This window comes from Ixodes scapularis, unplaced genomic scaffold (assembly GCF_016920785.2).
Source record: "Ixodes scapularis isolate PalLabHiFi unplaced genomic scaffold, ASM1692078v2 PGA_scaffold12__126_contigs__length_90152505, whole genome shotgun sequence".
Lineage (NCBI taxonomy): Eukaryota > Metazoa > Arthropoda > Arachnida > Ixodida > Ixodidae > Ixodes > Ixodes scapularis.
This window is the reverse complement of record NW_024609838.1, coordinates 23261367-23280475: the sequence shown is the minus strand read 5'-3', so window position 1 is coordinate 23280475 and position 19109 is coordinate 23261367. Positions and strand designations below refer to the sequence as shown.

The following is a 19109-nucleotide window of genomic DNA, read 5'->3' as shown; positions in this document are numbered from 1 at the left end:
GGTATCTTGGGGTATGGATAAATAATGGTGTTGAGTATCTAACGGAGCATGAAAAACATGTAGCGATGAAAGGTAGCAGGAATGCAGCCGTCATGAAACATAGGGAGGGCTCTGTGGAATTACAGTAGGTATGAAGTGGTGAGGGGGATTTGGAAAGGGGTCATGGTTCCCGGCCTGACCTTCGGCAATGCGGTCCTGTGCATGAGACCAGATATTCAAGCAAAGTTAGAAATTAAACAGCGGGGCGTCGGTAGGCTTGCTTTGGGAGCTCATGGAAATACGCCGAATCAGGGGGTACAAGGCGACATGGGATGGACGTCATTCGAGGGCAGGGAAGCTAGCAGCAAGACAGAATTTGAGGAGCGTTTGAGGGAAATGGAGGAAGAGCAGTGGGCTAGGAAAGTTTTCAGTTATTTGTACATGAGGAATGTAGATACCAAATGGAGAAAGCGAACTAGAAAATTATCAAGCAAATATTTGGGCGGCAGTGGGGGCGCCAACCAGGAATTACGGGTTAAGAAAAGGATAAAAGAAACAGAGAAGGGTCTGTGGGAAACGGGTATGCAGACAAAACCAGCACTGGAGACGTACAGAATGTTCAAACAGGAAATTTGCAAAGAAAATATCTACGATAATTCTAGGGGAAGCTCTTTGTTGTTTGAGGCCAGGACAGGAGTATTGCGGACTAAGACGTACCGGGTTATAAGTACCAGGAGATGGACACTTTATGTAGTGTGTGTGGGGAGCAGGAGGAAACGGCTGAACACTTAATACTTTTCTGTAAAGGGCTTCACCCAACACTTAACAGTGACCGGGCGGATTTAATCAAAGCATTGGGTTTTAAAGACAGTGAAGGAAAAATAGACTTTACACGGGTAGAAATAACCAAGCGGAGGTTATCAGACTGGTGGCTAAAATCGAGGCAGGGGTGAGATTTAATCTTGGAATTCAAAACATATAATTAGATTTATAATGTTGGCTAGGTGGCGCAAGCCACCGCCCGATTCACAGGGTTTAGCCAGATCCATCCATCCATCCACGGTTTTAGGCAGAGGTTAGCTCTTGATCAACCAGCCGGAACCTACGCTCGCGTTAGCCTCTTTCCTTCCTTCGTAAACCTGCGCATCTCTCAGTTTATATATCAAGGTAGAGGTTAACCGTTGGTATTAACAATATCGGCTAGGTGGCGCGAGCCACCACCTGATTAAAAGGGTTCAGCAGCATGCTACCATTCATCCACCCATCCATGCATGCATCCGGTCTATCATTGCTCGCGGCGCTTTGTTTTACCGGGTGTGCGTATAAACTGGCCGGCTCGCGAATACTTTCCTCGGGGTAAAAACCAGCTCTCAAGGACGGCCGCGTTGATTGCAGACGTTTTCCGTCTCGATCTACATACACGGCTAGGTGTGTCTGCAATGGGGGTCACTCACTCCGGCGTCCGAGGAGTCCTCGAAAGGCTGCCGATTAGAGGGAGAAACTCTTACACGGTTTATTAAAACAACACGGCATTTCTTCGCGGTGCTGACCAGCCTTTCCAAAAGCTTGCTGGGGCCAGCATTTTATTTCTATTTTTTTTTTGCATGTGGGCATTTATTTTGCTTCGCACAATCAAACTCTACGTGTCTGAGGTCCGGTGGCAATTTGTTACGTCTAACCAGAGCTAGAACAAGACGATTACGAAACTAACCGACGGAGAAGGGTGTGGGGGCTGCATGACGAAACTTCAGCAAAATTATGGTAAAACATAAGCATCGCTCTGACCATAGCCTCCTTAATACTAGCTCTGACATGTTTTGACACAGGAAGGACCTTGAAAACGGATTGAGTGCCCATTCGTATCTTTAGCGAAAGCGCTCCCTCGCTGCATCTCTCTTTAGCAGACGAAACAAATACCGGCGCGTTGTTGGGTGCGCTCTTCGTGAATGAAGTCCTTTCAAGGAGGCTCGCCCAACTCTTTGGAGGAAACAACACAAAGGCCCAACATCGCGTACCGTCACGACCCCAATGTGATTGCGCGAATGGGCCTGGAAAACAACACGGTGCTTTATATGTAGTACAAGCAAGCGGGAACGCACGGCGATCAAAGTCATGAATACTGGTCACGAAGAGCACGACCACAACCGCCGAATATTTTTATGATCGGTCGAGAGGTCACCGAACATACGTTGCCGTCTGCTAAAAATTACAAACTCTTTCCCAGTGCATGCTCGCGGGGTACGCCGTTGAAAAAGTGCGCTCTAAGCCATCAAGCTTGCAACTGTCGAGCTCTGCCTTTATGCTAGTGACGTCAGGGGCGACACTGCCTATAGGTGGCGCAGACCGCCGCCCGATTCAAAGAATTCAGCTCTACACATCCATTGTTTCAATCAAGTGGACGGCAGTGTTGCCAATTTAGCGGTTTTCCCGCTAAACTTAGCGGTTTTTGGTTCTGTTTAGCGGGATAAATTATTGTTTTGCAGGCGGCGGGATTTTTAGCCGGTTTTATGAAACCTTGGTGGTTTTTTAGCGATATACAAGTTATATCGATTTACTGTCAACTATGCGCCTTTCATATCCACAAAGACAAGGATAATACGCCACAGTCGTCTTCGCTTACACTCAGTAATGTTCTGGTTTGTGACAGTAACGCCTTTGACGTCATCAAAACATTAAGGCGTCGAATGCCGGAACATGCCTCCCTGTTTTGTGCGCGCACGTTTGAACAGCATGAGTGTTCCAATTTTCTTTGACGTTTTTGTCACTATTTCGTAAAATCGGCGAGGTGAAGTACACTCAAAAGTTTAGAAAAGACTGGCTATAAGACCCTAAACTTAAAAACCGGCTACTGGAGGTTCCTGGTGATAGCAGACGAGCCAGGTGCCGCTATTTCCAAACAGAACTATCTGCGAAGAATGTGGATTTGGTCGCGCACGCTGCAACGAAGAAGCATGTTTCGGCCGCTGCACCTTTCTCCTCTGGTAGCAGACGACTCTACGAGTTGAACGGGTCTAGTCACGCACTGCTGAAGGGTCCTTTGCCCTGTTTCTTATGCGCTCACTCTGCATTTTCGACTTCGGATCACCTGTGGGAACTGTGGCGTGGTGTGACAGATTTCTAGTCAAAACAAAAAGAAAGCTTCCTTTCAGGTGGCATTGATATGATCTATACTGTTATTATACCTTTGCCAAGAATTAAACAAAAAAAAAAAAGTGTCTAAAAAGTCGTTTTGCGCTGTATTTTGTATTTAGCGGTTTTTTTAGCGGTTTTTGGGCTTCCGACTGCGGGTTTTTAATTTTTGAGTTGGCAACACTGGTGGACGGAGCTAGTGCACTGGAGGGATACAAGTGGCTCCGCCGAGCTGGATTTCTGGGACCACTTGGTAAATTTGGAGCAAAGACTAGGACAAAAGCAACGATAGCAGTTCTGGATACATGCGTCGTGTACACTTTACGAATCTATTTAAATCGAACCCACTTGCATGTTTAGATGGGCAAATGTTCCCTGATTGACTTGCAGACATGATGAACGGGTTTACTCCACAGAGTATTCCTCAAACCAACAGAACAGATGGTTTGCATTCCAACCTGACACCGCTTCTCATATCAAACTTCCATTTTTATGCAATCTCGACTAAACCATGAAATAGAGTTAAAGCGCAAAATGTGTCCCCCCCCCCCCCCCCCCCCCCCAAAAAAAAAAAAAAAAGTTTTTATTTTTGGGGGGATTGTATATAAAATATAGCGCGAGGCATACCATAGCCAGTGCTCGCTATGCGTGACCAACTAAATGACAGGTACAAAATGCACACCTACTGTACGTAATCACTGCCGAAACATGGTTAGCAACAGCAGGCGCTAAACTTTTATTATTAATTACTTCGCTGCTTGGAAAAGGTACAAGCGGAAAGTTTCTAGGAGTTATGAAGCTTCTTTGGTCCGCAGGTACCTTTCAAGTTTGTATTTCCCGCGGACAGTTTGATTTCATCTACTTTGTAGCTAATAATAATCGACTGCAAGTGCCAAGCAGAACCACACCTCAAAGAGTAATCTGTACCCATTCAGGTGGGAATAAAAATATAAAAATACATAAAAAGTAAATTCCTGCCCAATCTGCGCAACGACAAGCTTTAATTGAAACTCCAAAACTAATGAGCAGCCATTCCTGAAACGAGATGTCGCTGTTATTTCATCATTATATTTATTTTGTTGCCGTATCTCATTTCTTTCTTTCGTAAAGCGTTTAAGAAAGGAGTGGACTCTAAATGTTATTTTGACAGGAAGTAAAAGATGAGAGTTTATTGATCGAGGATATTTCTTGATTAATAAACACTGTTTCGAATTTTTACAGATGCTGCATTGCACACATTAGCTTTCAGTCTAATTGCAAGCTAAAGACCTTATAGATAGTTTTTTTTTTCTTTTTGTATTTATATTGCAGCCTAATGATGCAGCAGCTGCTTTTTCCCTTCCCTCTTTTCTAATCTTTCATTTTTCTCCCACTCGTTCATTAGTTATTTATTCAATGAAAACCTAAAGTTAAACACTTTTTTATATTTTTTTGCAAGTAGTTTAGTAAAATTGCCTAACGCACGCGAGCAGGCGTGAAAGGCATTCTCACACCTGTTCCCGGTTCAAACACCGAAGGAAAAACAAAATACAAAAACACAACGCGCAGCCTGAAGTTTACTGTGCCTCCCATCCGCTTGTTTAGTCATCACCCATCGAGTAATTTTTGATCCCACATGATAGGTATTCGGGGAATGCGTTACATGTTCGTGCGTTTCAAGCGCAGTCCAGGTTTGTCTGAACTCATTTACAACGGGGAGATCATCGTCAAAACTTGGACCACAATTTAGTAAAAGGCGATAACGAGCTCAAACGTTCGTGGTGAACAACTCAACATACGGACAGTCCCGGCGATAGATCGCGGGCCCACCAGCACGAACATACGGGAAAACTCGAGAACAATATTTTTCCCCGTAGGACTTCCCTGTGCGGCTTCGTCGGCGCACACACACACAAAAAAAAAAAACACTGCACCTACCTTTTTCGGCCTTGGCACGGGTGTCTTGGACTGCTTGACGCTGGACAAGTTGTTTTTGATGATGATCTTGTGCTCCTTGTACCAGGTATCCGCCAGCGGGTCGACGACCAACAGCTTGGTTTCATTCGACACAGCCTTGATCCGTTCGACCACTTGCTTGTGGTTCTCGTTGGAGATGTTGATGCCGTTCACTTCGACAATCCGGTCGCCTTCCTTCAGGCCGGCCAGTTGTGCCGGACTGCCGGGGTCGATCTTGCCTAGGTACTGTCCGGGCTTGGACTTCTCCGTGTGGAGATTGAAGCCGAACCCTTCGTAGTCGGGCCACTTGATGACATGGCATAGTCGGATCGTCGGAGCGTCTTGAGGCACTGTCACGTTCGACATGGTCGAAAAACGTCGACTGCCGTCGTGAACGTCTGTGTTTTCGCCGCCGACCTTCTTTTTTGTTGGGGGGAGGGGGAGGGGAGGGGGGGAGCTGATCGTCGTTTTGCCGAGGTCGTCGCGTACTCCTGAGAAGGACGGAGCGATAGAATGTGGCTCCGCCAGCTCCGCTAGCCTGCTCCTTGCGTTCGGTAGGTATGAAAGTGGGAGAGGATCGAGACGATGATAGGGGGGGAGGGACGATATAGCGTGCCTCTATTTGAGAGTGTTTTCACTGTGCTCGATCTGCACCACGTGGTTTGTGGGCCGCATTTGCAACACAAGCTGCTAGGAGGCCTCAATCGTCTGCAAGCACGCAAGCGTCTCTGGTCTGCTCTGCATCTCCGCTCGCTTTTGTTTTAGCGAATAGGCAACTCGCGCGTGCGAATTTGCGTTCAGTCTGTTCGGTCTGTTCAGGAGACGTCCGCCATCAAATTGCAACCCTGGTGCATTTGATTCCACTCTTAATTCTAGGCTCTGAGGCGATGAGGCGATCGTGCTGTCCTCACGTGGCTGGAACGCGCGACGCGCGGCCGCCCCAAAAAGCGATAGAACTACAGAGGCTAGAAAGGGTTTCCTAGTGTCCCGAGCGTACGCTCTTTCAAGCGGCCACGGAGAAACCGGTTTGGATGACGCGCGCAGGTGGCGCTGCGTCCAGCAGGCGCGCTATTCTCCCCGTTGGCGGCCCGGGCGAAAATGGCGGAAGCACATTTTTCCGTGTGACAGAACCGAGCCGTCCGAGGGTCTTCCTTTGTTGTTTGTGCGGATCTGTGGATTACATCGCGGTGCACAGCGAAAGACCAACGGTGTGTCATGCGTCAGTGTGTTGGATGCATCTGATCATGCCGGCGAAGAAAGGTAGGACCTGCTTCGTGCCGTTGTGCAAAGGCGGCTACAAATCGGCTGCAGAAAAAGTATCGTTGTTCCGGGCTCCAGTCGACCCCCTTCGTCGGCAAGAATGGGCGAGGAACATCAAGCGAGAAGACAAAGTTCTCGACGAAACCTGTGTCGTGTGTTCCCGTCACTTTGATGAACGCTACATAGAAAAAACTTTCAAGCACGTCATCAATGGAGAGCTCGTCGAGCTGGACCGCGAACGTCCAGTGCTCACCGACGACGCCGTCCCTACGATATTCCCCGACGCCCCCTCGTATCTGACAAAGCCTGTCCCCAAAAAGAGGAAAGAAAGGAACCTCGCTGACCGTGGTACCCCACCAGTGAAACGCAGGGCTGCAAGCGGATCCACGCATGACTGTGATCCTGGAAATGCCTGTACAGAACCAGCGCCGGAGACGCACCCGTTCAGCGACATTCTGCCACCCTCGATGTATTGCAGCAGAATCATTTTATCGAACGATCCAACGGCATTGTGCTTTGGATGGCACGCCAGGATGGAATCAGACGATGTGCGTGTCATAAAGCACGTTACGTTCTCGGCATGCGCCGAAGCCACCGCTGCACAGGGGAGCGCATACCTTTGCGCCATATATTGCCGAGGCATCAAAGTCGAAGAAATTTGTGTAAGTAGACGAGATGACGCCCTTGGGGCATTGAAAAAGGCCGAGCAATTGCTTCTTTGCCCAGGCTGTGAAATTGAGCCAGTGGCAGCTGGTCAGTGTGTCCAGTTTGGTTCCATGCACTTCGCAAAAAACTGCTGTGTGACAACACCTGACGGGAGAGCTTGTTTACGATGCAAATACACAAAAAAGCTCATCCAAAACCAGACGTACAGGCTCAAGAAGAAACGTCGAACGACATTTCAGCAACGGATTGCCAGGAAGTCCCTTCAGCTGTTCCGGGCGAAAAAAAGGCTAGAAAAAGCCCACGAAAGTGTTGCAAAGCTTCGAACAGTCACGGAAACAATTTCCAGCTCAGTTTTGGAGGAGAAAATCAGGAGCCTCCCACCAAAGCAGCGTCTTGCTGTAAGAACCTGTTTTGAGGCGGCATCCAGAAAATCAAGCCGAGGCATGGCGTACGACATGCAGTGGGTCCTGGAGTGCATTTTGATGCGCATGAGAAGCCCCCAACTCTACGAGTATGTTAGAAGACACAAGATTCTTGCCTTGCCGAGCAAATCATGCCTGGACAGACACATGCAGGGATTTAAAAGCACGTTTGGTTTCAACACTAGTGTGTTTTCAGCTTTGGAAAAGAAAACACGAGACATGGACGAGTTCAGCCGCCATGGTGGTCTTGTGTATGACGAGATTAAGCTCTCCGAGAACATCAATGTGACGGCATCTGGCGAACTGAGTGGCTTCGTTGACCTCGGTCCTTTCATGGAGGATAGCAACGAGACAGCACTGAGTGACCACGGCCTCGTTGTAGTATTTCAACCCTTTAAAGGCAAGTTAATTTAAAATAGTATGTCGTGACGGCAATACAATTGTACGCCTTTTTTGGTTGTTGTACATCCTAGAGCCTAGTCCACCTAGTGAAGTTTGTGATGTCATTTACAACATATATTTACTTCAGTGATGCCTAAGCCGTGATTTACATTTTTATATTTCTCACAGTGAAACATCTTATTTTTGCAGGAAAGTGGACACAAATCCTCGGAGTCTTTGCTTCCAGAGGCAATGTAAAGGCGCCTGTCCTCTCGAAGATTCTCCTGGAGGCTACGATACTGGCTGAAAATTCCGGCCTCTTCGTCGATTTCTGGACAAGTGATGGTGCTCCCTGGAATCGCTGTCTCTGGAAGCTGCTCGGCATCAAAGGTGGATAATTTCCGTCCCAGAATCACAGTGAAAGGCTTTTCTTGCTTATCTCCTGTTATTCACAGATATTCCTTACTTGTGCAGCTTCATCTAAGGAAATCACCTGCAAGGTTCCCCATCCTGTCGACACAGCAAGGAGCCTACACTTCATCTCTGATTTTCCTCATCTGATCAAATGCGTGCGGAATACTTTTGTCTCAAAAGGCGTACAGATTCCATGTGGTCATGCTCATGTTGATGTCATCAAAGAGGCATGGAAAAGGGACAAGGAAGCATTGACACTGAAAGTGATGCCACACATAACACAGGCACATGTGCAACCGAACGCGTTTGAAAAAATGCGTGTGAATTTGGCTTTTCAACTGTTCAGTCAAGAGGTGTTGAAAGGGCTTTTCTTTTATAAAGGTGACTTGGAAAGAAGGTTCAGATCAACGGAGCCAACAGAGCAGTTTGTGAAGCTGATGGAGATGTTGATTTTCGTGATGTCATCCAGGGTCCCGTCTAAGGGCCTTCGAGCCCAGTCAGGAAGTGCCCGGTTTTTGAAAAAGTTCATTGCCTTCTTAAGTGAATGGGAAGAGTACGCTGCCCAACACGGTGGTGGATTCCTAAGCGCAGGGACTGCCCTTGGACTCCGTGTGACTCTACAGAGCACACTGTCACTTCTGGACTATCTGATTACCTCAGTGCACCACAAGTACTTGTTGACTGCAAACCTTAGTCAAGATAAACTAGAAAACATCTTTGGGATTGTGCGACAATCCTTTGGATGTAATGACCACCCCTCCCCTGAGCAGTTTTTGGTCATTATTAACAACCTAACTTTCTACAGCCTTGCAAGACCACCAAAGAATGGAAACTCGCCAGCTGAGCTTGTAACTGCACTTTTGCAGCCATCTGATGCTGGAAAAGAAAAGGCTGCTCGTGTAGCAGCACTCGTTGATGAACTGTTGGACGAGGGAAGTCTGGCTCATGCCGCAGTTGTGCTAAAAGAGCACAGTAGCCTGATTGACCACCACGTCTGTGTCGAGAAAAGAAGTGACAGTCGGCTGATATATTACGTAGCGGGTTACGTTGTCCGCAAGTCCCTCAAAAAATTCCCGTGCCCAGAATGTGCATCTTGCTTGAGTGTCCTGCCCCTGCAGGCTGAGTGCAATGGCAACGCCTCATTGACGAGAGAATTCGATCATGGGGGTTTGCTGTACCCTTCGAAACCACTGGAGGCACTGGTAACCAGACTGGAAAACGCCTTCACTGTTTTCTTTACCAGAAACAAGCTCCATGCTAAGAGCATGATCTGTTTCCTGCGCTTCCTTCAGGGGCATGCACTGCAGGAGGTTGGCTGCAGTGAGCATGGGCGCGTGGTCACAGCAAATGTCATCAAATTCTATGCTCTGACCAGGATGCATTTCTTTGCTAAGGCTGTTAACAAGGATCGAGATTCCCAAAGGGAGAAGCAAAAATTGCTCAAAATGAGGCGATGCCGGTGAGGACCGGACTGCGGTACTGGAGAGGCAGAGCACACCAAATAAATTTTTCGCGAACAAAGACCTGGAATAGACGTTTAGCTTTGTGATGTTTTTTGTGGATAATTCGCAAGTTTGTATGCTCTTTTCCTTTGCTTGCGCGAACCTTTAATTCGTTTCCCGAGCAATGAGGAGATGAAGGGGTTGTTTGTTACACGCGCTGCGCTTGCTGGCGTCTGCAACGGTCGATCAGTAAAATAAAAATAAATGTCATGTTGCATACACTCTCGTCATCATCTCATTTTAGCGATTTACTTCCAACCTTTCTTACATAAAAGGCGCGTGCAGCAGATGAAACTACACTCAAGCGCTTCTCTTTTGACCGCACCGCTCCGCGCGGTCTGTCTTAAGCGCGCTGCGGAGAACGCCCGCCGAAGCGGAGGGGTTTTGCAAGACTCGTAGAGAAGTGGTCTTTATATATATATATGCGTGCGTGAAGATTAAACGATAGCGAGCGCTACAACAGCCACACATTTACATCCGGAGACGCGTCTCCCGTTGAAAACCGCGCGCCTACCGCCAAGCGACAGCGCGCCTGCCGGCAGCAGCGCCACCTGCCCGCGTCATCGCAAAATATTGCCGCTCCTCGGCCGCGTTGATGACACTAGGAAACCCTTTCTAGCCTCTGTAATAGAACGGGACCACGGCGAGTTGTCTTACGAGTTGCCGCTTCACGTTAAAACAGCGCTGTCAACGTAATAATTTTGTGATCAATCTTTTTGAGAAAATAAATGAAAACTTCTAAAATATGCAAAATGGTAATGTATAAAAATTTAAGCACATCTGTGCTATTACTGGGCAACAACTACAAGAATGCACTTGGTATTTGGTTGCATGTTGTTCCTGGTTCCTGCCTTGTTCCTGCCGCTCCTAGCCGCTCCTGCTGCGGATAGCGGCACTTGTTTGTCAACAAACCAACGAACGGTCGGCGTGAAGTCAGTGAAGTTCTTATTTCTTGCGAATCGTCGAACCGATTTGAAGATCGCTCAGAAAGCTTGCAAGCAGTTATCATCTGTGTTCGCCAAACTCAAGCTTATGTCCGCGAGAGAATGTCAAGTAGCACAGTGGACAAGACGAACGCTGACAAAGCGGACAAAGCTAACGATCGCATCATCTGGGCGCTACATTTGCCGCGGGACTTCGACAAAATATCACTTGTCAAGTACGTTTATGTTTCCCAAATCCCCAGTCCTTACAGAGTATATCGCCGTGCTGATACCTCTTCAAGAAAATTAGTACAAGACCGCACACTTTGAGAAGAGTATCCTCCTAGACCACTTAGTCGACAATCATTTGGTCGACAGCCGGGTTTTCGACAACCATATTGTCGGCAGTCATTTTGTCGACAGCAGGGTTGCGGAATGAGCACGCCCATTCCATTCCAACTCTATTGCTGAAATCCACCTTTTTGCAAAAGATGTACTACCACCTAGACGCGACTGGGTTCGAGACTAAGTGGCTAGAAAATAACGCGCGCGTAAGATCTTTTCCACCCGTTCGACGCCGAAAACGTCAGCTACATCATGTTTGCTTATTGAGCCGCAATGACCTAGATACGGCTCCCCCAAACTTCACCTTTGTTTCCATCGTGGGTTATCTTCGGCCCCGAAGTTGATACAAAGAAACCATCTTCCCTCTCTGCTCGGCCAGAAGGAAGAGAGAGAGAGGGTACCAGATCCATTTACTCCTACCGATATTCATGCAAAAGGTCCATTAGCGTTTCTAACTTCATTCCTTTCAACTCCTACGAATGAAGACAGTGGGCCCGTTCCCACTCATGGAATGGCTGAACCATTGTATTTCATTCCTTTAATTCCTAAATGTAAAAAGTTGTGTTCCATTCCTCTAATACCAAAACACATTAAAAATGGCTCTTGACAGCTACATTATGTTGCCGGAAAAAACAGTATAGAGTTATCAAACGCATTGACAATTGCAAAGATATGCAAAACGCATCCCCAAAGTGTTGATTGTGCTAAGGTAAGCGGTGGTTACACAAAGTGCTTGGTGGCACTTGGAGGCCTTGCAGAATTTGATGTGTGCCTTACCGACAAGCCAGCTATGGCACTTTTGACTCCACGCACGCCTCATGGAGTGTGAGGGCCAGTACCCGAGAAAGGCAGGTGTCGTGGCTTTGTCCCTGCCTGGTGGCCTTTCAGCTGTGATGTAATTGGGCTTGGTCACAACAGTAGCTTTGTCGAATCTCACAACGCCAGGAATGACACCTTGTCCGAATGCAACCATCCAGTTTGGTTTTTTCACTAAAAGAATCACTTTCATCCTTGACTAGCGGAAGCTGGTCAGAAAATGAAGCCGTCGGCCGCCTGAAGTGCAACGATGCTGGCGGGCCGTGGGCCTTAGCTGAAGATGGACACAGTTTTCATAAGAACCAAGCCCATTCCATTCCCAGTGTATTCCAAACAATAGACCTCTAGTTACATTCCCATTCCATTCCGAGGCCACGGAAGTGCGGAACGATTTTGGAATCGTATCAGTTCTGATGTGGAAACTTTGCAACACTGGTGGACAGCCATTTTGATGCTGTGCTTTATACCAAGACTGCACTTTTCATGATATATACACACCTTACCTGAAACTTTGTCGATTCGTTAAATTTCTCCGTGTAATACCAAAACATAACAAAGTTACCTTTTTCTTACTTCAACCTGGGACTTTTTTTTAATATATTCAAATGTATGTTAAAAAAAAATTATCTACAACAAAAGACAGTTTGCACGATATGAACGTTATTCCAAATTAAGTGTATGTTCCATTCTCTTCTCTTTCAGAAATGCCCTAAGTTGCAACAACATGCTGCTGACATCACGCAAGATCGTAAAAAATCCAGGATCTGATCATTCTGCCGTGATACCTCTTGTCATCAACACAGATGTCGACGCCGACCATCTTCGTAACAAACTAGAACTTTGCATTGGCGGCTATGTAAATCTGAAATCGTGTCTGCTGAAAGTGGTCCCAACACACGAATTTTGGCTGTCGGCGACGGATAGCCCTCATAAGGTGCTCCGAAATCTTGTCAAAGCTCTTCTGCAGGAAGCCGCCTTTGACGACGGTTCGATTGACCAGCTTCTGTCGGAAGTGCCGAAGCGATGGGAAAGGCATGGCGACCTCGTCTTGTTGGGCCAAAGTGCTTTTTCGGACCCCCGCTGGAACAGCCTCGGTACGATTTTACTTCTTCGTTCATTGTGTTTGATGACCGAAATCATCCCACTAAGTCACCAAAATAATTTAATACTGATTCACATATTTGCATTTGATTCTGAAGGCTGGCTCACACAGCTTCGTTTTCTTACGTTGCGTATAAGGCACTGAAACATTTGTGTCTCAAACGTCGTGGGCCAGGCTTCCTCCTTGAACTGGTAGCCACGCTTAGAACGAAGCACAGACATCCCGGTGACTTGTATGTAAGCTTTCGTAACTCTAGAAAACGGGGCTGTGTAAACCGGTCTTGACCGACTGCATCGCAACGGCTTGGGAATGCTTACTAAGAGGCAGCGCATCGGTGGCGTCTGTTGGGTAGCTCGTGAACCCTTCCGATATTAGTATATTTCCCGAATTTTTACGGATCATTCGTTCACCGTGACCTTGAGAAATGGTTCTGGCGGTGCTATAAGCGACGTACCGTTTCTCATTGACACCGCATGACTTTGATCTCACGAATACTGCGAAACCTTCGCTCTATATTCAATGGCGGTTTAAGAACCTAGCATATGTCCCGCCTTGAGTACGAGTCAATGTTACTAAAACACTCAGTTGGGAAACCCCCCCTTGAAACCAGACCGCTCGCGTCCAGCGAGACCAAACTAAATGCGATAGCAGCGCCACCCTTTAGCGACTTGTAAAAACATAAAAGTTCATTTATATTGCTACTGCAACATGGCGCTACCGGCCCTTGCGGTACTCGACCTGAACCGATACATACAGACGTGCACTTCCCGGAGTGGCTGCTGCGGGAACAACGGCGGCGCTGCGATTGTCATTAGTTTGGTTCCCGAGTATGGATCGAAGCCACTTTTTCACTGCAGGCTCTATGGCAGTTTCCCAGCTGAGTTTTTCTAGTAACGTTGGAACGAGCTTTCTCCCTTTGATAGCACTTTATTGCGCGCATGGTCGAAGTTTAGTGGAATACGACGAGTGTGGGATGGTGGCAGTGCTTATACTGCAATCTTAGCCTGTTACCGACTGTAGTTATATACAGACTGCGAGTGCTGTGGGGCTACCTAGTAAAGGGTGTCCCAAGCAGACCTCCCGTCGTAAAACGAGCCAGAAAAATCGGCGCCTACATGTAGAGAGCTCTAACTTTCACACAATGTGCACCGAGCAGGTCAGCCTTACCGTTTGAAGTCTCGAGGCGTAGTTCTCTTCCAGTTAAAAATTGGAGCGAAAAACTTGCCGAAGTCCACGGGAGGCGCTTTTGCAGACGGCCTAATTACAGATGCTACTAACTTGTGGTGCCATTTCTCGACAGGCGCAGCACACAGACAATGGAGTCCATCGTCCGCTCGCTGCTCTTATCGAGAGGTGACTCCGCGAGTTAATAGCGTCTGTAATTTGGTCATCTGTGAACGCACCCAACGTCGATTTGACAAGCTTTTTGTTTTATTTTTGTTGTTTTACAGAAGAAAAATTTGTTTTCAGATTTACGCTGTTCAGTGCATGTTCGGTGAAAGTTCGAGCTTTCCACATGTAGGCGCCGATTTTTCCAGCTTGTTTTACAGTGGAAGGTTCACTTCCGACATTCTATAAATGACATCAGTGTGATCTTTCGCCGTAAGTGGCCACCAGCAGTAGCGAAACACTCGTTCACGGTCAGGCGCAAATGTGCAAACGAATCTTTAGGTGCGTCGCAATTTCTGAATGTTTCAGTGGAGACGAGGCTCTGCCGGAAATATCGGGGTCGCCCGAGGACACAAACAGTCTACCGTAATATCCTGAGAGATCGCCCACCTAAAATTGAAAACAAATTGGGTGAAAACAAGAAATAAGCTAACTTTCGATGTGTAATCAAGAAAAATGTTTAAGAGGTGCTAGTTTTAGATTCTGCGGCCTGCGAAACTTGCGATTGCAGGGAGGGGCGACGAACCAAAGACTACCGTCCTTCCCAGTCAACAATGTTCACTTATCTCCCATCCTGGCAAAGTAACACTGTTTCTGCCAACGGTCACAGTTGGCCAGGGTCCTGCAATTACCAGAGGTGGGCCATCTTTTGGCGTTTTGGTGCCAAAAAATAGGGGCGGGCTATCTTTTGAGGGTGGGACATCTCTCAAGATATTATGGTATGTCTAATTGGTCTTTCGCAAAGCTTCGATGCTCGACACGGCAATCCACGAAAACATGCAGGTCCGAAGTTGTGGCACGCGTGCTGCTCCGCGCTCAAGTGCCAGCGGATAGCGGTGAACGGCCGCATCGCCCCCGACGGCCACAGAACTCCCCTGGTCAGGCTGGTCCTGGGTGGCGACGGATGGGTGACACACCTGGACAACGGCATCAAGTGAGCTTCCTGTTGTCGAGATAAGAGTGTTATGCCCCAGTCCCACTAGAGCGACAAACGAGAACGATTGACACCGATAAGCCTCGAGCGCGTGCGGCATGCGCACGAAGGTATCTTTGGCAGGCTCGGGATCGTTCGTGCTTACTACACGAGCGTCGACAGACTGCAAGCCTCCCAAAGGCAGAATACACAGAAAGAATAAAACACATGAAGGACGAACACAGACGCACACAGAACCGTGTGCGTCTGTGTTCGTCCTTCATGTGTTTTATTCTTTCTGTGTATTCTGTAGTTTTCAACGCGCTCTGCTACGTGTACTGCCAAAGGCACCTTCACGGGGATGCTGCACATGCTCTGGGCTTGTCGGTGTCGGTAGTTTTGGTTTGCCACTCTAGTGGGACTTGGGCATGAGAACTAATTCTGTTTCCATCTTTTTAGCCACCGTTTCATCTACAGGGTGTTGGAAATTGAGGGGCTCGCTGTAAAACGTGCCAGAGAACTCTGCCTGCAGACAACGAGCTAAAATTTTCATCAAAGGTGTTATTTTAGTGGTACCGGCTTTACTTTGCAAAATTTAATGGCGTAGCTGTGTTCCTATGAAAATAGCAGCAACATCCTTGACATGTTTCAACGGTAAGACCCGATGCGGATGACCGAGTTTCCTAGGAGTGTTTCGTCTGCTTTCTACTAAATGCTTGCTGTTCTTTTTGTTTCCATGAAACCTCGTAAGCCAGCGAAGGTAGCTGCAAACGAGTTTTACAGAAGATAATTGTGGATATAAAATATGCTCAAACAGATGGTAGCAGGTGCTTGTTTTTCTGTTGATGCTAGTGGTAGTTTGAGAAGAGGCTGTCAGTTTGCGGTAATGTATTCTTTATTATACTACTGGTTTCTCTTCAGGAGCATTGTAAGGATGGTCACATAAATAAATGCACACAAAAACATATAAGTCGAACTCGTTGCATCTGCCGAGGTAATTGTAGACATTAAAGAGTCGACTGCTCAAGCTCCGGTTCACATCAACTCTGAATAATGGCCGGCGTGTGTCAATATAGAGTACCAGCCAATGCTCGTTTGAGAGGCCGACTTGTTGGTTTTCAACAGCTCTGCTGTGTTGTTTTGTCTCAGCATGTGTGTTGTCACTGGCATCTCCAACAGGTACTCCTTCGACGTCACCAAGTGCATGTTCAGTTCGGGGAACATCACGGAGAAACTGAGGGTCGCAAAACTCGACTGCCACGGCGAAACTGTCGTGGACCTGTACGCCGGTAAGAATGCTTTCTTGTTACAAGATTTGTATAAGACCTAAATGTTACGTAAAGCTTTCCACACATTTGTGGAACGTCGCGAACGCTCGAATGTGTGTCAACCGCATCTGATTTCTTCCACTTACTACTGTTTCAGGAATCGGGTACTTCACGTTGCCATACTTAGTTCATGCTAAGGCAAGACATGTTCACTCCTGCGAGTGGAACAAGGACGCCGCCGAGGCATTGACCAAGAACCTGCAGCTCAACGGTGTTGAAGACCGCTGCACCATACATTTTGGAGACTGCAGAAAGGTCAGAGAGGGGGTTAGAGACTTGTCTTGTCTTGCCTTCTGCTTGTATTGCTGCGAGACTCAATATCTTCTTCATCTTGGACATGAAGGTAGGAAGCTTTTGGGGGGTGACATGACGCCACCAGAGGTGAAGCCAAAAGGGTGGCGGGACGCGCTCCCAACGATGACCAAAGCCAAGAGGCACCATTGGACGAAGAGGAGAGCTGACTTGGCACCAACAGCTGTTTTGGTCACCCTTGGGGGCGTTCCCACCGACCGTGTCCTCTGCTCCTGGCTTCAATTAAGATCTTCTCGTTTGGCTGGCTTGAACTGGTGTGTCGGCTCCTCTTCTTCGTACCTCCATGATCCTGGGTGTTAAAGGGGTACTCCACCGATTTTTTGAGCTACCTCAACTAACTATATTCTCTGACTCCCCGGCCTTTAGCCTTTCCGGTATGCTAACTAGCATCGCGAAATTCATAATAGGTATTGTTAAATCGGCAAATGAAAATGGTGCAAAACCAATATTCAAATATTCGCGCACTTTTCAGTGCCGTGACGTCAGTGGCAGGCAGGCTTGCCAGTCGAGCAAGTAGTCTAAAAATAGAATATGCCAATCATTTGTTCCGTGCTGGAGCGCGGATACGGGAGCAAACTCCCAAAGCACTCATTTGACACCAAGAAACTGCTTCAAATCCGTTGGAAACAACTTCTGTAGTCCAAAAAGTTAACCCCTGCCTTCCACTGACGTCACTTTGTTGTTGTTGCCAGTAGAGACTTTCAGTTTGAAAAACATGGGGAAGACCAAAACTGTAAATTCAATAACTTCACAAAAAAAACAATATTTTGACCTAATATTTGGGATACTATTTGAGCAATGTTTGTTCGTTAGTTTAGCAAAATTTCAAGCAAATCGGAGACAATGAAAAAACCGGTGGAGTACCCGTTTAAGGATTCAGTTCCCTTATAATTTTGGTGGAGCTTTTTTTGTGCAGAATGTTGGTGCCTGTCCCAATTTTTTTTTCTTTAGAGCTAAAAACTTGAAACTCGAGATCTCATACTCAGAATACAGATGAAAGGGATAAAGCTTCAATATGTCAGTTGTAGGGGGCACTACTTGGAGTGCTGTTCTCTATATCACATGCTTTTTGTGATCTGAATGTGGGTGACTATTCTAAAATGTAGCCGACACAGTCCCCACTGCAGGTAACCCCTTTTTGGGACCGCACCCTCAAACAAGGAAGCATCTCTGCAGCGTAGGGCAATGCTCTATGGGCGACTTTCGTAACCGCTGTGTTTGTGGGGATTATACGAGGCTCACCCATTGTTAACTCTGCTGGAGCGTGAATACTAAATTTCTCTATATGTGTTTTTCTTCGCTCGCAAACTTCTTTCAGGTATGCCCGGAAGGCGTCGCAGATCGAGTCAACCTAGGTCTGATTCCATCCTCGGAGTCCGGCTGGCCCACGGCATGCAAGGCTTTGAGAAGCGGCTATGGACAGTATTGGCTTCATGTCCATGAGAATGTGGACACCCATCCAAACCATGCCAGGGGCAGCGAAGCTCAGACTGGGTCCAAATGTAGTAAAGAGAAGCAGTGGCAAATGCGTGCGGCCGAAGTTTGCGACACCATCCGTAATATGCTGGATGAACTTCGAGGTGGAGGGTGGGTGGTCGAGTGCACTCACGTGGAGCATGTGAAGTCTTACGCTCCTCATGTGGCTCACATCGTGATGGACCTGTGCTGCAGGCGGCAGAAAACCCCGTGACTGTGTGTAATATCTTTTTTAGAATGGATGAAGTTTTGTTATTAATAAATAGGTTATTACCAAAGGCAGTGGCATAAAAGGAAATGAATGAAAAAATAAATAAAAAGGAATTCACCTTGTTACCAAAAAGAACGTTGTTTTATTGCTAAATATTTTGAGAGGGCATTTAGCCCTGCATTTTTGTGCTTGAATGTTTGTGTAAATGTCTAAGCATAAGTATTGACTGCAGACACCTCACATTGACATACAAACTTATTGTCTCGTGGTTGGCTGCAAGTGCATAGGTTAGTAAGGGAGGGCCACCAGATAGAAACCTGCTCTACAATGGTGCACGACACTACACTGTAGAATGTGCGATCGTGCACTGTAGTGTGTTTTGTTATGAAATTTAGCACGATCTCTTGGCAAAAAGGGTTCCATGAAGTTCCGTGCTCAATTTATTTTTTAGGACAATGAAGACAATCGAACGTGCAGACACTGAGTAGACAGATTCTCAGTGTAAATAAAGTGGAGGCTTGAATTCAACAATGTGTACGTACTTGTGTGCATCGTGCGTGCACACTCGTGGGTCGTTTAAATTCAGCGGCAGAAAGGAAAAATCAG

The 19109-nt window shown here is 47.1% G+C and overlaps 2 protein-coding genes across 2 annotated transcripts in view; one reads left to right on the top strand and one right to left on the bottom strand.

The window, feature by feature from the left end:
- Nucleotides 1-5606, bottom strand: part of LOC8051119 (Na(+)/H(+) exchange regulatory cofactor-like protein nrfl-1) — a 69335-nt gene extending 63729 nt beyond the window's left edge. Inside the window, exon 1 of the mRNA XM_029992086.4 lies at nt 5026-5606. Coding sequence (XP_029847946.2) covers nt 5026-5409 — 384 coding nt within the window. The 5' untranslated portion in view covers nt 5410-5606. The remainder of the gene's footprint in view (nt 1-5025) is intronic.
- A 4964-nt stretch (nt 5607-10570) lies between these two features.
- LOC115330299 (tRNA wybutosine-synthesizing protein 2 homolog) lies at nt 10571-18635 on the top strand. Its single transcript, XM_040207632.3, has 6 exons — nt 10571-10847; nt 12475-12866; nt 15047-15197; nt 16356-16465; nt 16602-16759; nt 18135-18635. The coding sequence occupies exons 1-6, from the start codon at nt 10735-10737 to the stop codon at nt 18504-18506; spliced, it is 1296 nt and encodes a 431-aa protein (XP_040063566.2). The 5' UTR covers nt 10571-10734; the 3' UTR covers nt 18507-18635.
- The last annotated feature ends 474 nt before the right edge of the window (nt 18636-19109 follow it).

Coding starts and splice junctions, on each gene's coding strand:
- LOC115330299 (XM_040207632.3), top strand. CDS start 10,735: ATGTCAAGTAGCACAGTGGACAAGACGAACGCTGACAAAGCGGACAAA. Junction 10,848..12,474: donor GACAAAATATCACTTGTCAA/GTACGTTTATGT, acceptor CTTCTCTTTCAG/AAATGCCCTAAGTTGCAACA. Junction 15,198..16,355: donor CACCTGGACAACGGCATCAA/GTGAGCTTCCTG, acceptor CATCTCCAACAG/GTACTCCTTCGACGTCACCA.